This window comes from Danio rerio, chromosome 13, assembly GCF_052040795.2.
Source record: "Danio rerio strain M-AB ecotype USA chromosome 13, GRCz13ab, whole genome shotgun sequence".
NCBI classification, from domain to species: Eukaryota; Metazoa; Chordata; class Actinopteri; order Cypriniformes; family Danionidae; genus Danio; species Danio rerio.
In genome coordinates, this window is record NC_141033.1 from 15,380,749 (window position 1) to 15,402,764 (window position 22,016).

At 42.9% G+C, this 22,016-nt stretch overlaps 1 protein-coding gene across 28 annotated transcripts in view; it reads left to right on the top strand.

Moving 5' to 3' along the window:
- Positions 1-22,016, top strand: part of loxl3b (lysyl oxidase-like 3b) — a 176,963-nt gene that overhangs the window by 18,733 nt on the left and 136,214 nt on the right. For 11 of the 28 annotated variants that reach the window (XR_015504979.1, XR_015504978.1, XM_087277610.1 and 8 more), the window contains exon 5: positions 12,495-12,545. The exons of the other annotated variants lie outside the window; for them this stretch is intronic. Coding sequence is in view for 9 of the 11 variants with exons in the window: in XM_087277610.1 (XP_087133736.1) it covers positions 12,495-12,545 (51 nt within the window). In the remaining 2 variants the exon portion in view is untranslated. The remainder of the gene's footprint in view (positions 1-12,494; positions 12,546-22,016) is intronic. 28 annotated transcript variants of the gene reach the window in all.

The following is a 22,016-nucleotide window of genomic DNA, read 5'->3' on the forward strand; positions in this document are numbered from 1 at the left end:
GTTTAGATGGCGTCTAAACACAAAGTGGTTACATAATCCTAAACTTCTTGATTTTGTAGGTAACAAAATTGATTTGTTTTTTGAGTGCAATACAAATCAGACCTCTGCATCAATAAGATGGGAGGCATTTAAGGCCTATATTAGGGGGCAAATTATCAGCTTTACTAGTTCTAAGACAAACAAAACAACTTAATGAAACTTCCACTAATAAGGTGATGACTAATAAAATAGGCTTAGGCAAACATATTATGACCAAGAAGAAAAGGCTGGAAGGCTGTTGTGATTAATGTGATTAACGAAATAGAAATAATGCAAGGTCAGAAGATATCTAATGAAATAAATGAGGTTTTTAGAAATTATTATCAATTTTTTTACAAATCATCACCTCCGGTGGATTTCCATCTCTACAAAGCATTTTTAGAAAAGATTCAGTTACCTTCACTATCTGAAGAGGACTGTAAAACACTGGATCAACCAATCGAAGAATCAGACTTGAGAGCAGCTATTAAGAGTATGTTTAGTGAAAAAGCACCAGGCCCTGATACCTACCTATAGATATAAGCCTTTTCACAACAAACTAATAACACCAATGATTAATATGTTAAATGAATCATTTAGCAATGAAGTTCTCCCTCCTTCCATGAGTGCTGCCTTTATATCTTTACTTCTTAAGTTAGGAAAAGGTTCTAGAAAATGTGGGTCCTATAGACCCAATAGTCTTTTAAATTCAGACACTAAGATTATTGCTAAAGTTTTAACTAGTAGACTTGAAAAATATTTACCATTATTGGTTGGTTCTGGTCCAAATGGTTTTGTAAAAGGCAGATAAGCTTTTCAAAATATTTGCACTGTGTTAAACGTCATACACTTTAAAAAAGAATCCACTGATTGTGCTTTACTCTCCTTGGATGCCGAAAAGGCTTTTGACCGCTCCTCTTTAAAATAAAATAAAATAGCTTTATATGCTGATGATATTATACTATTTCTATCCAATCTATGTAAATCCATACCACATCTTTTAAGCCTTACTAAGAGATTTGGATTTTTAAGCTATAAAACAAATGAGTCAAAATCCATGATTTTATTTCTTAAAGAATCTGAATCGCTTAAATCCCCCATCCAAACCCTATTTAAAAATGCTCATGAAAGTTTTAAATATCTTGGCATTGTAACAACCGGAGGGGAAGTGACAGAGACAACTGGAGGTCAGATCCACAATGCAGGTTTATTCAGCGTTAGGCAATCTACGATCAGACAGGTGCAAACGGGTATATACAGGCAGTCCAGAATCGTCGTTGTATAAACAGGCAATAGGTCTAAAGGCAGGCGGCTAAACAGGAGAACGCTCTGGTTACTAAAGTAACCCTCATTCCCCGAGGAGTGGAACGGAAATGCTATTAGTGGATTTGATTTAGGAAAATCCACTAATTGGGAGGATTCGGTTCAGAAGCCGCTTGTCTGAAAGAGTATAGAACGGGCCAATGAATGCCAATGAATTGGCAGCGTAAGCTTGCGCAGGTGTGCTTCATTGCCAATTAACCCAGCAAATAAGCACACGTGGAGCAAGCAGACGCCATCCTTTTTAAGCTGAAAAGACTTTGCTAACAGCTAAGGGACAGTCATTATGGCGACGGTAAATAGCATTTCCGTTCCCCTCCTGGGGGAACGAGGGTTACTTTAGTAACCAGAGTGTTCCCCTTCGGGTGGGGAATTCCAATGCTATTAGTGGATTTGATTCAGGAAAATCCACGAATTGGGAGAAATATTGAAAACGCCATAATGACTGCAGATTACCAACGCCTCCGATGAGAGTATAGTCAAGCAATCGTGACGCACCCACATCATGGGAGGCACTGTCCTCCAAAGTGTCCCTGGCCCTAACTTATCCCACTTCAACAGAAGTTTTACGGATTTATGTATATTTTTTGGGAAGTCGCGAGCGTCTAGATAATTCTAGGAAAATACGACAGTATGTTTGGAGCATGCAATCCCGATAGGGAGGACGCTGCGGAGGCCATCCGCTACCCAATGGGGGAGATAAGATGGCAAAATTACATATGTACTAGCCCTAAGAAGGGGGAGTGCGCATTAGAAGGTGTGGTTAGCGGATAGGGAAGACACGGGCATATGTGATCACCTTGTGGGGATCACGCATAGCAGGCACCTATACCCAAAATGCGGGCTGACCAGTGGGCAGGCCTACAGTGTAGTGTGCCAGCAAGTGACTCCTCCGCTGAGTTAGTGCTGGGGACCACGGAGGAATCTGCAGGGCTCACCTGACGGGTAATTTTACTGACAGATAAAAAGGCGCACGTATCTCCGTGTTAGGGAGAATGGCGCCGCAAGCGTGTTTAAACACCCTACGGAGTTGTTTCCTCAATCACCAAAGGGTTGCCTAATACCCTTGAGGAAACTGGCTCCACTCACAGATTGTAAAACCTAGCAAATGTGTTGGGTGTCGCCCAGCCCGCAGCTCTACAGATGTCTGTTAGAGAGGCGCTGCGTGCACGTGCCCAAGAGGATGCAACGCTCCGAGTGGAGTGTCCACGCACTCCCGGGGGACACGGCTCACCTCTGCTCGAATAAGCGAGTGAAATGGCATCCACAATCCAGTGGGATAATCTTTGCTTCGATACGGCACTTCTCTGCTGCCGACCGCCATAACAGACAAAGAGCTGCTCAGATGATCTAAAGTACTGAGTACGGTCCACATAGATGCGCAGAGCGCGAACTGGACAAAGTAGGGATAGGGCTGGGTCTTGCGCTTGCATGTTTACTACCTGATCTCTAAAGGTAGTGGTAGGAACCTTGGGCACATAACCCGGGCGGAGTCTCAGGATAACGTGAGAGTAATCCGGCCCGAATTCCAGGCACGAGTCACTGGCCGAAAATGCCTCCAGGTCCCCGACCCTCTTAATGGAGGCCAACGCGACCAGCAGAGCTGTGTTTAGGGACAGAAATCTTAAAGATACTGATTCGAGTGGCTTAAAGGGATCTGTGCGCAAGCTCGTGAGAACGAGGGTGAGATCCCAAGAGGGCATGAGAGGGGGGCGAGTTGGATTAATTCGCCTAGCGCCTCTGAGGAACCGGATGATGAGGTTATGCTTTCCCACGGTGCCGCCAGCTACCGCGTCATGATGAGCGGAGATAGCAGCCACGTAAACCTTGAGAGTGGAGGGCGACAGCCTGCTCTCCAGCTTCTCTTGAAGGAAAGAGAGCACAACACTGATCTGGCAGGTTCGGGGGTCTTCTCTGCGAGAGACGCACCATTCAGTGAATAGACTCCACTTCAGGGCGTAGGCGCGCCTCGTGGAGGGGGCTCTAGCCTGAGTGATGGTATTTACCTCCGCACTCGGTAGGTTACCTAAGTCTTCACCGCGTCTAAGGACCACACATGGAGGTTCCAGAGATCGGGGCGAGGGTGCCAGATGGTGCCCTGTCCCTGAGAGAGTAGGTCCTCTCTTAAAGGAATCCGCTAGGGGAGGGCCATAGCGAGGAGGGAGAGCTCTGATATCCAGGTCCGGTTAGGCCAGAGGGGAGCAACTAGCAGAACCTGTTCCTCGTCCTCCCTGACCTTGCACAGTAACTGCGCGAGCAGGCTCACTGGGGGAAACTCATACTTGCGCATACCCCGAGGCCAGCTGTGGGCCAGTGCATCCGTGCCAAGAGAGCCCTCGGTCAGGGAAAAGAACAACTGGCAATGAGCGTTCTCGGGGGAAGCAAACAGATCGATCTGGGCCTCCCAGAATCGCGCCCATATCAGCTGGACAGACTCGGGTTGGAGTCTCCATTCTCCGAAGTGTATTTGCTGCCGTGAGAGCACATCGGCTGCACGATTGAGCATACCTGGAATATGAATGGCACGCAGTGATTTCAGCCGCGGGTGACTCCAGAGGAGCAGCCTCTGAAATGTTTCATTGGGACCACTATTTTGCTGTCGAGCTCTCTCAGACAGTTCAGCAACAAGTGAGTGTGTTCTCCTGAGAGGCGCTACCATAGTGACCGAGTCCAACATCATCCCGAGAAAGGAGATCCTCTGCACAGGGGCGAGTTTGCTCTTTTCTCGGTTGACCTGAAGTGCCAACAGGCGGAGGTGCCGTAGCACCTTGTCTCTGGGCATAATCAATTGCTCAAGCAAGTGGGCTAAAATCAGTCAATCGTCGAGATAATTGAGCATGCAAATGCCCGCGAGCCGAAAGGGCGCTAAGGCACCCTCCGCGAGTTTGGTGAAGACCCGAGGAGACAGAGAGAGTCCGAAGAGGAGGACCTAGTACTGCCACGCTCGACCTTCAAACGCAAACCGCAGAAACTGGCGGTGGCGTGGAAGAATGGAGACATGGAAATACGCGTCCTTTTGCGAACTGGATTGCATAACCGAGTCTGATTGTGCGTATGAGCCACCGCGAGGGGCTGGCCCGCGCTAACCAGGCAGGCAGAGCCCTCGCTAATGGAGTCATCGCTACAATCGCTGACGTACCAGCGGTGGGGCAGCATAGAGTGGGTGTGCAGAACCGGGGAGCTCGAGGGTTCTGCGGAAGAGCTGGAGGAAAGTGATTCGCTCTGGCTCCGCGCCCTAACTCCGGAGGAGGGATTGGAGGGTTGGGGGAAAGGAGACTGTCCCCTTAGGGCTCGTGAGCCACTGGCGAAGCACATAGAACCTGTGAGCTGGAAGGCAGCGCGTACCGGACTGGCAAGGTTCGTGCTGTCACATCCGGGGAAGGGGAAAAGTGCCCTTTCATTGATGTTTTCGTGGCACTGAAAAGTACCGTTGGAATAGGGGCCCCGCCCTCAAGCGGGGAAAGAGCAAGTTTCCTCTTCTCCGGATGGCTTGTCTCAGGGATGCTTCGCGGTCCGTTTACCGGACTTAACTGCGCCCTGGGCAAGTGGCTGGTAGGTGGCCATCGGTGCTGGTAGGTGGCCATCACGTGCAAGGCGGAAGCAGCCTGGCCCGCACCCATGTAAGCTCTGGCTCAGAGGGAGGCAGATAACCTACAGGCTTTGGAGGGGAGACGGAGCGGACCCCACCAAGTAGGAGCGCCACGCAGGCAAAGATTGACCGCGATAGCGTGCTCCACTGACGGAATCGCCTCATACCCCCTGGCAGCTCCACCGTCAAGGGCGGTGAGGGCGGAGGGACACACAGCACGGGCAGAGAAAGGTGCCTTCCAAGACTGTGTGAGCCTACTGTGCACCTCCGGGAAGAAGGGGACGAGAGGCTTAGAGGGCTTCACCTTCTGTTCCTCTATGTAACACCCATCTAGTCGGTCTGGCCGCGTAGCTGCAGGATGAACCGTCTTCAACCCCACAGCCGAAGCAGCCCGGGAAAGCACTAACATGCCCGCTTCAGGATCCGTCTTGACAGCGCTCGCCTGCCCGGAGGGGGCGAGCGGGTCTGAATTTTCGTTGGACAGTGAAAGCCCACCCTCCGATGCCGCGGAGGACATCTGATCTTCGGTGTCAGCGAGCGTGACGATTAGACGGATCACTCCCAGTGCCCGAAGCTTGGATGGAGCGCTTGGAGGAGCGGGAGGTCCGCGAGCCCTTGGGCGGCGGATTATCTCCCGCTGAGACCCTCAGATCTGCCCGAGTGCCCGCTGCAGAGCTGGAGGCAACTGGGGTGGTTCGCTCTCTTCTGAAAGCTAGCTGCCATCTTAGCTGTGCAACGGTCATGGCATTGCAGTGATGACATGAACCGCCTGTGAGCACCACATTAACATGCTGGACCCCCAAACATATAATGCAGTGATCGTGTCCATCATTCCGAGCCAGCAAACCCCCGCAGCCAGAAACGCGCAGTTGGAGCGCCATCCTGAAAAGGACGTGCTGCACGACAGTGTTGCTCTTTTAGGAAAAATGCAACTATACGCACCGCTCTAAAGGACCGGACCCAAAGAATGCCAGGCAAGGGAGAATCCCAGCTCGACCGTCTGCCGCCGCGTATACCCACTCTGGACCGGGAGACACTCGTTCGCTCGGAAGTCGCTGCAGTCAACAAGAGGAACCCTCATCGACTCGATCAGAAAAAACTCTGAAGCGAAAAGGATGGCGTCTGCTTGCTCCACGTGTGCTTATATGCTGGGTTAATTGGCAATGAAGCACACCTGCGCAAGCTTACGCTGCCAATTTATTGGCATTCATTGGCCCGTTCCATACTCTTTCAGACAAGCAACTCAATTCTGAACCAAATCCTCCCAATTCGTGGATTTTCCTAAATCAAATCCACTAATAGCATTGGAGTTCCCCACCCGAAGGTGAACAAAGGTTAACAAGGCTAGGGTCTAGCACGGAGAAACAAGACAGGGAGAAACGCGTTGTAAAGTAACTGAAACAGCTAACAAGACTCTGCAAACTGGATGGGTAAATGAGTGACTTATGTAGGGTGTGTAATCAGTCTCTGACAAGGCTCAGCTGGTGAGAATGTAATCAATCTTGATGAGTGAGCATGTGTGTGACCGGAGAGCATGTATAAATATGTAGTCCAGGGGAAGGCGGAAATGTAGTCCTTAGTGTTCGTGTGAGAACCAGCAACCTCTGGAGACACAGACAACTGAAGTAAGATCCAAATGCAGGTTTAATCGGTGGTCAGGCAAGCAGTGGTCAACACAGGTGCAAACAGGGGTAAGAGGACAATCCAGAATCACAGTCGAATACAGGCAAGAGGTCAGAAAGGCAGGCGGCAGGCAAAGACAACAAGGCTAACAAGGCTAACGGTCGGTACACAGGATAACAAGACTGGGAAACGCGTTGTAATGCTACTGTGAAAGATAACAAGACTCGGCAAACTGGAAGTGTGAATGTGTGGCTTAAGTATGGTGTGATATCAGTCTGTGACAAGGTTCAGCTGGTGATTGCAATCAGGATAGATAAATGACCAGGCGTGCGTGTTTGGAAGAAGTGCATGTATGAAAATGAAGTCCTGGGATATGCGGAAGTGTAGTTCAAGTAAAGTGGAAACCAGCGATCTCCGCGGAACGATTACTGGTTATCGTAACAGACAGGCATTAACATTACTCCAGACATATCTAATATAGCTTCCAGTAATTATAACTACACTACTAAGTTAATAACTGAAACAATTAATAAATGGTCACTTTTACCAATATCTTTGATTAGACGCATCAATATATTAAAAATGAATATACTCCCGAAGTTCTTGTATTTGTTTCAATCAGTTTCCCTGCCTGCATCGCTAAATTTATTCCCTAATATGAAGAAATTATTTTCCAATTTTATTTGGGCAAATTGACATCAAAGACTAAAGCTCTCTTTTATATTTACCATATGAACGTGGTGGGTTTCAGATGAATAATCATAAATGATACTACAGGGAAGCTCAATTAAGAGCAGCAATGTTTTAGTTCATAAAAGATAAACCCACTCCATGGTTAATGCTTTCGTTAAAAATACTATTGTGGTATGGTATGAAGTTTTGAAACATATTGGCGAGGTTCCACAATTATCACAATTTACCCCTATCTGGGGTAACGCTAACTTTACACATGGGACTTATGATGCTGGCTTTAAAAGATTGGCTTTAAAAGGTTTGGGTAAGGTGATCAATTTATTTAAAAATGAAACTATGCTCAGTTTTCAAGAATTAAGACAAAAGTTTGATTTATTAAAAATGCATTTTTTAAAATATCTTCAAATAACAAAACACAGCATCATTCTCCGGTTTTGCCTGATATTTCGCCTTTAGAATATATTACTTTAAACCATTTTGATGGGGGCGGGCAAATGTCTTTTTTTATAGACTAATCTCCACTAATTGCTTAGAAAATACAGACAATAAACGGTTGTCAAGATCTGAGATACACTGTAAATTCCAACATATTCAGTTTACCTAAAAAAAGTTTGGAAACCGATTGCCTTATTTTTGCAATATAAACTTTCAAGGAAATCTTAAGTTAAGTTTAATTATTGCCTTAAAGTAAGAAAACTAAAACTTATAATGTAAACTAACTGTTAAAAATCAAGTAAATTTAATAGAAAATTCTTGTTACATACTCGTCATTATTTAGTAACCTTACTTAGGGTTTTATAGTAAGATTACTTTATTAACTCTGTTTAACTACACTGTAAATTCTAACATGTTCAGTTTCCTTAAAAAAGTTTGGAAATCGATTGCCTTATTTTTGCAATATAAACTTACAAGGAAATCTTAAGTTAAGTTTAATTATTGCCTTAAAGTAAGAAAACTAAAACTTATAATGTAAACTAACTGTTAAAAATCAAGTAAGTTTAATAGAAAATTCTAGTTAACATACTCGTCATTATTTAGTAACCTTACTTAGGGTTTTATAGTAGGATTACTTTATTAACTCTATTTAACTAATACTGTTTTGCATGTTCAGTTAACATCTTAAATGTTAGTAGTCTCAACATTGTTTTAATCCACCATTTTAAGTAATGTCAACTAAAGAAACTACGTGCAATCGGTTTCCACATTTTCTTCAATTAAACTGAACATAAAATATGTAGTTCAACTTACAAGTAATGACACAATACTGGTCTTAAATGTAAACATTTTATTTTACAAAAAGAGCAGAGTTTCACAATACACTTGTGATATTTTAGTATCACAAAACACTGGTACACAATACAGTTTTGTAAAAACCTGTTGTGAAGTGCTGTATATAGTGCTGTGTATACTGCAAACAGCAATACAGACGAAAAAATTTAATAAAAAATTTTCAACCCTAAAACACAAGCTTTCTAAAATGATTGAAAATCTATTAAAAAAAAAACTTAGAATACTTGATACTTGGAAAAAAAGAGACTTGAATTAAAAAATTGTACAAGACACATCTTAAAACAGCTCAATTTTATAGAAACATGAATATAGAAACCAATTTAAGATATAGCAAGAAACATCTTACAAATACCTGATAATACATAAAATATACAAGTCAAAATTGTAAAAAGAACTATTGAGTTCTGAAGAAACATCTTGAAATATTTTTTTTTTAAAATAAAACATTAAAATAATAATAAATAAATATATAAATGTAAAATTGCAGAAGTAAAGACCTAAACGTATTTTTTTAAATAAACTTGACCAGAATAAATTGCACAAACAGCAAGCCATGAGTGAGATAATTATATATATATATATATATATATATATATATATATATATATATATATATATGCGCTTTTTTAGTGCATAACGCCCACTTTACAAATTATTACTAACGTTACAAATTATTAATAGTTATTAGAAAGAACTAGGCGTCTGAAAATAGCTAATCTAGTAATGTAGACAGTATTGCAAATAACGTGCAGTGGTCAAAACGTTTAGTCACAACACCATAATTATTATACCTAACCTAATAATTAGTTCACAAAACAGCAAACAATTTCACAAAGTGCAGGAAATAAACAGATTACTGATACTATACAAATAAAATCAAAATGGTATTGAAATGAAAAGTTTACCCTGATTTACTGCAGTACATCTTGTCAATATGAAATCCTGTCTTTCCATGGTGGTACTGTCAATATGAAATCCTGTCCTTCCATGGTGGTGCTGGGTGGCGGTTGGTTGTGACTCGAGATGGGGGATGGGAAATCACCACCCAGTAAGCATGTGTAACAGCATGGGTTAGCCATTATAAGCAATTTTACTCAAATTACATTAGTTATGAGAACTTTATACCTTACTATGTCAGCAACACTAATGCATTTCTAGTAAACTCAACAGTTAGCTTAAAATTAAGTAAACACACTAGAATTTTGATAGTAAGGAATACTATTCGCATTTACAGTGTAGAGTATCACAGAAGATGAATGGTATCTGTCTGAAGGTACAAACCCAGACTATTAATACACAATTCAAACTTCTGCAATATAAATGGAATATGAGACTGTTTACATCTCCAGAATTACTTCACAAAATTAATACAAACATTCCTGATTAATGCGTAAAATGCAATAAAGAGATAGGAACTTTATGTCATGGAAGTGTCCTTTTATAAAAACAATTTTGGGAGAAAATTCTAAACTTTTTATCTATAGCATTAAAAAGGATATACCCAAATGCCCAAAACTGTGTATTCTCAATATTCTCAAGATAAGAAACTGTTATTACTGTTTATTACATGCAAAACTATTAATTGCTTGATTTTGGAAAAATACAGAAAGCCCGCATTTTGGTCAATGGTTGCTGGAATTGTCTTATTGTTTGGCTCTAGAAAAATTAACTTATATAGTCTGAAAAGTTTTTCAAAATTTGGAATCCTTCAGGAGGTGTCCTGAAGGAAGCTGATACAAATCTTTTCCCTGTATAACTTATATTACCTGCTATTGTTATACCGTTGTTGTTATAGGATGTACCTTTGTATTGTATGTGAAAATACATGCATTTACTAATATGTTTATTTAATTTTTATTATTACTATTTTTATATTTTTATTTATCGGGATGGCTAGTCCTGCACTTCACCTAGGTCCCACATTCATTTCAAAGAAGTGCTACCTTGTACTAAAATGGCAGCTCCTTTGATGCTTTCCTTTCAATAGACAACAATAGCGTAGGCGACATCTAATGTAAATATCTATGATGTTGATGTACTTGCAACTGGAACAGAATTTTGAGTAGGAGGCAGGGCTTTCTTTTTGTTTGTTTTTTTCCTCATAACAAATAATGATAATAGGTGAATGGTTAAGAATATTGTGGTCAAACTGACATCAACAGCGAAGGCCCGCCACTTAAAGGTACAGTAGTTGATCTGTCAAAAAGCTAACAGCTTAGCATATTATCTTTGGACGGTGGGGAGGGACTGTGATTCAAAGCCGCACCCCCTGAAATCGCGAGCGCGCGCAACAGCCGACAGATAACCCACTATTCATTCGCCAGTTGGTTAGTGCCAGCACCATGCAGGAATTACATTTATTATACTTTGCCACACTTGGATGCTATTTCAGAGCGAATACTCAGAGTAGCATGGTAAACAGTATAGGAAGGCTATTATTGTTCAGAAATGACCCAATGTGAATATAATAATAATAATAATAATTAATAATTCCTTACATTTATATAGCGCTTTTCTGGGCACTCAAAGCGCTTTACACACAATGGGGGGAATCTCCTCATCCACCACCAGTGTGCAGCATCCACCTGGATGACGCGACGGCAGCCATTTTGCGCCAGACCACACACCACACACCAGCTGATTGGTGGAGAGGAGACGGCGATGAAGCCAATTGGATATGGGGATGGTTAGGAGGCCATGATCAACAAAGGCCAGTGGGCAGATTTGGCCAGGATGCCGGGGTTAAACCCCTACTCTTTTCGAAGGACATCCTGGGATTTTTAACGACCACAGAGAGTCGGGACCTCGGTTTAACGTCTCATCCGAAAGACGGCGCTCACTGAGCAGTATAGAGTCCCCGTCACTATACTGGGGCATTAGGACCCACACAGACCGCAGGTTGGGCGCCCCTGCTGGCCTCACTAACACCACTTCCGGCAGCAACCTAGCTTTCCCATGTGGTCTCCCATCCAGGTACCGACCAGGCGCATCCCTGCTTAGCTTCAGTGGGCGACCATGTGAGAGTTGCAGAGAGCTAGCTGCCGGCAACTTCAGCTCAGTAAAGCAACTTCAGCTCAGTAAAGCAGGTTAGGCGGATTAGCACTATTTACTGATGTTTTGTTGTTATACTAAATATAAATCTACATTATAGATGCTGTCAAAGAACCTTATGAAACTGAAAATAATCACATCAATCTTTCACCAGGAAATTTCAGTGGCTGAACAACATGTCTGTGCATTTAAGTCAATTATAACAAAACACAATCTAACATAAAATAGTTTCAATACAGAACATTACCTGTCTAACAGTAATACTTTAGCCATGGTGTCGTCCCTCCTCCAGCGTGCTAAAGTAACTCCAATATTGATTCAGGTATTTAAAAGTTTCAATTCAGCATTTGATTTCTCCCGGTCCGTCTCGTGACCGCGCGGCCGCTTTAAGAGCGAATTATACCCGCGCCTGGCTTTACAGTAATAGGCCCGAGCTCGGCTGTCCTTCGGCGCCTTCGGCTCCGACTCGGCATCTGCGTGTGGATTCCGCAGAAGTCGGATTCTACATTTCCTTACAGACAGTCTGACCAGCTTATCGGAATTAAGGGAGATGACGGTCCGACTCTATTTAATTGGATGAAAATTTTTTTTGTTTTATGCTTTACCCAGAATATAAAAATACACATAAACACATTTAAATCATTTACTGTAATCATTACTATTGGACTATGAAGAGACTTTCAACCAGCACAACAAAAATGTTTCTAAAGACAATCACCTACTGCACCTTTAATTATATCAAAAAAAAAAAAAAAAAAAAAAAATATATATATATATATATATATATATATATATATATATATATATATATATATATATATATTTTTTTTTTTTTTTTTATAATTAAAGGTGCAGTAGGTGATTGATATATATATATATATGCTTGACCCAATCTCTGTGTTTTCAACAGGCATCTCAGAAAGAGATCTACTGAACCAAAAGCTAAAGTTAAAGCAACCAGGTATCATCTGAAGGAAAGAAACCAAACCAGTGTTCTTTCCCTAGAGCACTAAAGCACATGTGGCTTTAGTATAGTGACCTTATAGTGTTAGTCATCCTCTTACTAACTAACATACTTCAGTCAGTTATGCTATTAGTAATGCAGCTTGTTGAGGTGTGTGTGTGTGAACAAGTGTGTATATTTGAGGTGTGTGTTAACATGTGTGTATATTTGAGAGAGTGATGAACGAAACACATCTTCGTGAAGAACTTCTTGTGTACGAGGAACAGCTTTCAAGAAATCTTGAGTAAAATTTTGAAAAACACATTCTCCTACTCATACTAACATGCATGCCTGGTTCTGCTTAATGCATGCTTATCTTAGATATGTGCATTTCTGTTTAGATGTATATATAAGGCATGGAAAAATGAAATGATGATAGTTTTTAAAAATGATGTGGCATTTTATAGTTGTCATTTTTTTCATAGTATCGCCCGTAACAACATGGTTTGTTACACATGTACTTTTTTTGTATAAGTATACTGTTAATATAGATGTATTAAATGTTTATTGACCTCTGTTGCTCTGTCTTTAGTTAAATAGTTTTACTAAGGATCAAATCTAGGAGCATTGTAGTTACTTGGTTGGTACTATTAAAAGCTGTAATTAAAAACAGAATTTCTGAGCAGTTGAGTTCCCCCCAGACAATAAGTGATCTTCACAGATCATTTTGAAGCTATTTTTGAAGCTATTAAAGAAATGCCCTAATAAACTTATAATTATGCACTTAAATTTAGCTAGGCATTTTGTTTTTAGGAACTTTACCATGGTATAGCAGAGCAGCGTTTTACAGAATAACCCAGGCACTTTATAAAGTCTTTATTTTGTGGAAAACATAATGATCAAACTTGGAGCACAGAAATAACAAGAGATTGCAAAAGTACACACATCCTTAACTTAAGTAGAAGTACAGATACTCAGTTTTAAAACCACTCTGGTAAAAGTTGAAGTACTGACTACACTTTTGTGCTTAATTAAAAATAAAGAAGTATGTCCTGAAAAATGTACAAAAGTAAAAAAAAGTAAAAAGTACTTTTTTCAATTACAGTCCAAAACATGCAGTATAGGTGAATAATAATTAACTAAATTGGCAGTAGTGTATAAGTGTGTGTGAAAATGTAAGTGTGTATGGGTGTTTCCCAGTACTGGGTTGCAGCTGGAAGGAGTGTATCCGCTGTGTAAAACATATGCCGGAATAATTGCCGATTCATTCTGCTGTGGCGACTCCTGATTAATCAGGGATGAAGCTGAAAGATATAAGTGATAATAGGTAGGTATAACGCTCTGGTTACTAAAGTAACCTTTGTTCCCCGAGAGGGGAATGGAAATGCTATAAGTGGATTTAATCCCAATGACTGTAAAAAATATAAAATATTTTCCCATTGAACGCCTTGAGGGCAAAACGCCTGCTTGACGGGCACAAACTGTCGCAAAAGACTGCTGAAATTGGAGCCTGGACATGCGCAGAAGGACTGTCTAATGGAGCCAGAGGAGGAGCCGCGAAAATGAGCGGAATCGTGCTTCTAACCAAACGCTTTATGTAAAATCAACCACGCCCCCGAACTGCTCACTTGACTGCCGTATCTGCACCATAACAAAGGCTCGCTGATGTAAATATAAGCACTTACATTTAAAAACACAGAATAATATACGGTTTAAAAACGATGTGATTTAAGCTGTTATACTTTAATAAAAGCAATACATGCTGGACTGCAGAAATAAACAATATTTTATACACTCTAGCCTGAATATGAGCACAAATAATATATTCTCTTATTGTTATATTTGTTGTTGGTATTTGTTATCTTCATATGGGTAGAAATAACACTTGTAAAATATGAACAATAACATAAACAACACATACATTTTAGAAAGGTTTTTATTTTTAATTAGCCATCAACAGAACCCAAAATATAGCCTACACACCATAACGATTTACCATGTGGGAACAATCGTGCGTTTAGAAGATAAATACAGCAAGATTACTAAATATCAACTGGATATTTACACATCTATTAATACAATGTCCATCTGCTGCAACATCGCTAGTATATTGTTTATTGATTTTCTCTTAAATTGTTTATTTAATTTTTTGCGTCCGCTTTCATTTGGTTTATTCAGTGACTTCATTATATCTGGCAACGAGGAATTTACATTCATTTTAATATTTAGTTGGAGTTTTCAAATAAAATGGCAACAGTAAATAATGTAAATAAATAAAATCTAACATTTACAGCTCTATTAGGCTATATAAGATTCGGTTTCAAGAACCTTATAATGTTTTATAACAGCAAATTCAGTAGATTACTTAATACCATGCTGATGCCGAAACTTAAAATGCAGAGACGTCCTGTAAAGCAAGCTCAAAAAACCTTACAGGAGATCAACGTGGAGATTATTATTTTAGACACAATTAAAAATTACTGCTAACGATCACCTGTATTTTCCCCGCATTTAAATGAGTTTATTTTATTGTGCAGTTTTATTGTCATTTTTATACTGAAATTCTTAATTCTTGTGCACTACAAAATTTACTCAATTTTATTATTATCTAATAATTGTGCAATCAATACAGGTTTACTGTTATTTATTTTGTCCTTTATTTAAATATTTGCGATGTATGCTGTTTGCATTTGGGGAGATATGATGGCAGAATATATTGACTAGCCGTGAAAAGGGGTAGTACGCATATAATAAGATGGTTAGCGGAGAGGGAAGACGGGGTCCGCCTATGAGGGGGGACTGCACCATGGCTGAATAAGCATATGGGATTGCCTAGTGGGGATCACGCATAGCAGGCACCTATACCCAAAATGCAGGCTGACCAGCAGGCAGACCTACAACGTAATGGGCCAGCGAGTGACTCCTCCGCTGAGTCAGTGCTGGGGGCCTCAGAGGAATCTGCAGGGCTCACCTAAGCGTGGAACTTTACTGACAGAGTGAATAAGCGCACGTATCTCCGTGTTAGGGAGAATGGCGCAGCAAGCGTGTTTCAACACCTTAACGGGTTGTTTCCTCAATCACCAAGGGTTTCCTAACACCCTTGAGGAAACCGGCTTCACTCGCAGATTGTAAAACCTTGCAAATGTATTAGGTGTCACCCAGCCCGCAGCTCTACAGATGTCTGTTAGAGAGGCGCCGCGTGCAAACGCCCAAGAGGATGCGATGCTCTGAGTGGAGTGCGCACGCACTCCTGGGGGACACGGCTCGCCCTGGCTCTGGTAAGCGAGGGAGATGGGATCCACTATCCAGTGGACCAACCTCTGTTTCGATACGGCACTTCCCTGCTGCCGACCGGCGTAACAGACGAAGAGCTGCTCAGATGATCTAAAGCTCTGAGTGCGGTCCAGATAAATTCGCCAAGCGCAAACTGGACAAAGTAAATAAAGGGCTGGGTCTGCCTCCTCCGGGGGCAGCGCTTGCAGGCTCACTACCTGGTCTTTAAATGGTGTGGTAGGAACCTTGGGCACATATCCCGGGCAGGGTCTCAGGACAACGTGAGAGTAAGCCGGCTAGAATTCCAGGTACTAATCACTGACCAAAAATGCCTCCAGGTCCCCAACCCTCTTAATTGATGCCAACTTGACCAGCAGAGCTGTCTTCAGGGACAGAAATCTTAAAGATACTGAGTCAAGTGGTTCAAAGGGATCTGTACGCAGGCTTGTGAGAATGAGGGCGAGATCCCAAGAGTGCATGAGAGAGGGGCGGGGTGTATTAATTCGCCTAGCGCCTCTGAGGAACCGGATGATGAGGTTATGCCTTACCACGATGCTGCCAGCCACCGAGTCATGATGAGCGGAGATGGCAGCTACGTAAACCTTGATTGTGGAGGGCGACAGCCTGCTCTCCAGCTGCTCTTGAAAGAAAGAAAGCACAATGCTGATCTTGCAATTTCGGGGGTCTTCTCTACGAGAGACGCACCATTCAGTGAACAGACTCCACTTCAGGGCGTAGGCGCGCCTCGTGGAGGGGGCTCTAACCTGAATGGTGGTATTAACCACCACAATCGGTAGGTTACCTGAGTCTTCCTCGCATCTAAGGACCACATGTGGAGGTTCCAAAGATCGGGGCGAGGGTGTCAGATGGTGCTCTGTGCCTGAGAGATTAGGTCCTATCTCAAAGGGATCTGCCAGGGGAGGGCCATAGCGAGGAGGGAGAGCTCTGACATCCAGATCTGGTTGGGCCAGAGGGGCGCAACTAGCAAAACCTGCTCCTCGTCCTCCCTGACCTTGCACAGTAACTGCGCGAGCAAGCTCACTGGGGGAAATGCATACTTGTTCATGCCCCAAGGTCAGCTGTGGGCCAGTGCATATGTGCCGAGAGAGCCCTCGGTAAGGGAAAAGAACGACCGGCAATGAGCGTTCTCGGGGGCAGCAAACAGATCGATCTGGGCTTCCCCGAATCACACACATATCAGCTGAACAGACTCGGGGTGGAGTCTTCATTCTCCAGGACTTAAAGGCTGCCGTGGGAGTGCATTGGCTGCACAGTTGAGCTCGCCTGGAATGTGAATGGCGCGCAGCGATTTCAGCCGCATATGACTCCAGAGGAGCAGACGGCGGGCAAGCTGAGACATGCAGCGAGAGCAAATACCCCCCATACGGTTGATATACACCATTGCTGCTGTGCTGTCCATCCAGACCAGTACGTGCTGCTGCTCCAGCACCGGAAAAAGACGGTGGAGAGCGAGGAAAAATGCCTACAGCTCCAGGTGATTGATATGCCAATGCAACTGGGTTCCTTTCTACAGGCCCGCAGCTGCATGCCCGCAACACACAGCCCTCCAGCCCATGCTGGAAGCATCTGTTGAAACAACAACATGACTGGACACTTTTCCTGGAGGCACTCTGGTCTGTAGAAATAAGGGGTCGTTCCAGGGCTGAGGGCGCAGCGACTCGGTGTGTTCCCATGTGCCATGCGCGTCTGGGGACTCGATCGTGAAGCCAATGTTGAAGTGGTCTCAAATGGATTAATCCGAGCAGTGTGACAGCGGCTGCAGATGCCATATGCCCCAGGAGCCTCTGAAATATCTTCAGTGGGACCACTATTTTGCTGTCAAACTCTCTCAGACAGTTCAGCATTACCTAAGCCCGCTTTCCGGAGAAGCGCACTGTCATGGTGACCGAGTTCAGCTCCAGCCCGAGAAAAGAGATCCTCGGCACGGGGGCGAGTTTGCTCAACAGGTCGAGGTGCTGGAGCACCTTGTCTCTGTGCATAATCAATTGCTCTTGAGAGTGGGCTAAAATCAGCCAGTTGCCATGATAATTGAGGGTGCGGATGCTCGCGAGCCAAAGGGGCGCTAAGGCACCCTCCGCGAGCTTGGTGAAGATCCACGGAGACAGAGAGAGCCCGATGGGGAGGACTTTGTATTGCCAAGCTCGACTTTCGAACGTAAACGGCAGAAACTGACAGTGGCATGAAAGAATGGAGACATGGAAGTACATGTCCTTCAGGTCTATCGCTCTAGACCGGAGGATGAGCTTCTGCTTGAGCATTCTGAACAGCAGCTTGTGCAGACCGCAGTTCAAAGCGCGCAGATCTAGGGTTGGCCGTGACCCACCGCTCTTTTTGGGCACAATAAAGCACGGGTTGTAAAACCCGCTCTCCATTTCGGCTGGAGGGACAAGTTTGATTGCATCCTTCAGGAGGACAGCAATCTCCTCTCGCAAGACAGGGGCGGACAGGGGGCTGACCCTGGTGAAATACACACCCGTGAACTGCCTGCTTTCGAGGTGCTCCATGCACCCGCTTCGCCGGAGGCACGTGTGAGGGCGGGGCAGCTCTCGTAGGTGGGTGCCTTCGGCGAGGAGCAGCAGATATGGATGGCTCAGCGGGCAGATCAGGCTTACAGTCCGGCTGATACGTGACATTACCCATCGCATCAGACTGCTCTCTCACCGCCTTGAATTCCTAGATGAATTCCCAGATGGTGTCGCCAAACTGGCCAGCTTGGGATATGGGAGAGTCAAGAAAGCGGACTTTGTCGACTTTGCGCATATCAGCCAAGTTTAGCAAGAGATGGCGATCCTGGACCACTAGAGCCCATAGTCGGTTGCGGTGCAGTGAGGAGCTCGTGAAGCAAGCTTGTGTCGGACCCACCCTCGTGCAGCTGGGCCTGCGCCTGCGGTTGGAAGCTCTGGTAGGTTACCATAGCGTGCAAGGCGGAAGCAGCCTGTGGCATGCTCGACCTGAGGAATCGCTTCATACCCCCTGGCTACTACACCGTCAAGAGTGGTGAGAGTGGAGGGACACGCAGCATGGGTAGTAAAAGGTGCCCTCCAAGACTGTGCGAGCCTACTGTGCACCTCCGGGAAGAAGGGGATGAGAGGCTTCGAAGGCTTGGCCCTCTTGTCCTCTACGAAGCACCCAACTAGTCAGTCCGGCCGCGGAGCTGGGGGATAAACCATCTCCAACCCCACGGCCTCAGCAGCCCCGGAAAGCACGGCTAACATGTTCGTTTCGAGATCTGTTTTGACAGCGCTCACCTGCCTGGAGGGGGGTGATGCTCTTTGGACAATGAAAACCCACCCTCCGATGCAGCAGTGGACGTCTGGTCCCCGGTGTCATCGAACGTAAGGGCTACCATTTGGTTAGACGGATCGCTTCCTCTGCTCGAAGCTTGAATGGAGCGATTGGAGAAGCGGGAGGTCCGGAGGTGACGGATAATTTCCCACTGGAACCCTCAGACCTACCCGAGTGCCCGCTGCAGTGCAGGGGACAGCTGGGGTAGTTCGCCTCTTTGCAAAGGCTAGCTGCGATCTTAACTACGCAACAGTCATGTCATCGCAATGATGACATGAACTGCCCGCGAGCACGGCATTAACATGCTGGACCTCCAGAAATGCAACACAGTGCTCGTGCCCATCATCCGGGGACAGGAAACCACCGCATCCAGAAACGCACGGTCAGAGCGCCATTCTGAAAAGGACGTGCTGCACGACTGTGTTGCTCTTTTTGTGAAATTTGCAACTTTATACGCACCGCTCTGGAGGACCGGACCCAAAGAACGCCAGGCAAGGGAGAAGCCCAGCTCGACTGTCTGCCGCTGCGTGTACACACTCTGGACCAGGAGACCACTCTTGTTTGCTCAAAATGCAGAATATCAGCAGGAGAAACCCTCATCGACTCTCTCAGAAGACTGTAGAAGTCTCTGAAGCAAAAAGGTTAGTGTCATCTTGCTTTCCCTGTGCTTATATGCTAAATTGATTGCAACAAGCATCAGGTGCGCAAGCTGACGCTGACAATTCATTTGGCCCGTTTATATACTCTTTCAGACGATTGGCTTTCTGAACGAAATCCCCATACGTGGATTAAATCCACTTATAGCATTGAAGTTCCCCATCCGAAGGGAAACTAGACCTCACATCCTATTGATAGATTAAAAAATAACTTACATTTCAAATTTTTAAGTAAAGTGTTTGTTGCCAAATTTATGAAAGTAGCCAAGCAGCACCACACCCTGCATTATAGACTAACAACATTGCTTATAAAGGCAGCCCATGCGGCCCTGTTAGATCAAAAATATTAGCTGCCATACATGTTGATACACTCTAAAAATAATTTTGTAGACCTGTCTATTTTTAGAAATAATGTCTTACATTTTACACTGAATAATATCCAAAATATATAGATTTTTTTTCTTTTGCTAAAATACATTTGTATCAAATTTGACTGCAATGTGCAAACTATTATTATTATTATTATTAATTTTTGCAATAGGCTAAAGCTGCTTATTTCTTCAAAGAGTAGCTCATATACATAACCTGCTATTTTAGTGTTTTGTATTTTTTATTTAGGTGTGACTACAACTAGGGCTGCTCGATTTTGGGGAAAAAATCATAATCACGATTATTTTGGTCATAATTGTAATCTCGATTATTTAAAACGATTATCAGTTGAAGTCAAAATAATTAGTGCTCCTTAGAATTTTTTTTTTTTTGAATAAATATTTCCCAAATTATGTTTAACAGAGCAAGGAATTTTAACAGTATTTCCCATAAAGTTTTTTTCTTTTAGGCTTATTTGTTTTATTTTAGCTAGAATAAAAGCAGGTTTAAATATTTTGAAACCCATTTTAAGGTCAATATTATAGCCCCCTTAAGATATATATTTTTTGATTGTCTGCAAAAGAAACTACTGTTATACAATGACTTGCCTAATTACTCTAATTAAGCCTTTGAATTGCACTTTAATCTGAATGCTTGTATTTTGAAAAATATCTAGTGAAATATTATTTACTGTCATCATAGCAAAGATAAAAGAAATTAGTAATTAGAAATGAGTTATCAAAACTATTATGTTCAGAAATAAGTAAAAAAAACTTATTTCTATTAAACAGAAATTGGGGAGGAAAAGGGGTTGCTAATAATCAGGAGGGCTAATAATTCTGACTTCAACTGCATATATACAGTTATTTTCCTCCCTGCAAAGGAAAGATAAATAAATACAATAGAATAAAAATATGAAACAAACTGTGCTTTAAGCATCTTCACTGTAAGAAAAACACTTTAGCTACAAAAATCCTTCAGTCAATTTTCGGGATTTTCAAAGGGATTTCCTCGTTTTGTTTGATTAATTATAAAAACAGGTGGCAGCAGGAATTGCACGCGGTCACTTTAATGGTTGCTCTTTCATGTGTCTTTTTGATCCTCAACCCGTTTGTTTATTACACAAATGAGGGTTAATATGAATAATCACTAAACACCGCGTTTTGACACCTATTTGACCATTAAATCGCTCACGTTAAGATGACATTAGATATATGCGCTCCTCTGCTCGTCTCAGTGTGCGAATGAGACCGAATGCTGACCGGCCGCATGGCTGTGTATGCTTGACGCACACACACATAAGCAAGTGGTCTTTCACGCTTTTAAGAGCAACAAACGTGAACAGCTGGAAAGGGGGCGGTATAAGATGCAATAATCGTTTAGCTCGATTAATGCTTTTTCATAATCGTTTGAAGCCAAAATCGAAATCGAAGCCGGATTTTCGATTAATTGCACAGTCCTAACTACAACCTTCAAAACACGTGTATGATAGTTTTTTCATGTGATAAATTAAGAATCTTTTGCATTTTATTTTTATTATCATAAATTGCCCAGTATAGTTACTTTGGTTGTTGTAAAATATTTGTTAAAAATTATTAATTTTTAAAGACAACAGTAAAGGCCTATGTAAAATCATATGGTCAAAAGACAAATCAATAAAAACTGAAAAACAGCATCAATTCTCTATTAGGAAATATGAACTTATCAGAAATAAAGGAAATAAACCGCAATGCATACATTTTTTATAAAGTGTTTGATTTTGTTATTAGTAAATGTACAAATCTTTACAAAAAGCACTATTTTTCGCGGTAATAGATTGAAAGCCAGTGCAGTATAATCGGACATGGACAAAAGGCTTAAGCATTTAAACGGCATGTTTTTGAAT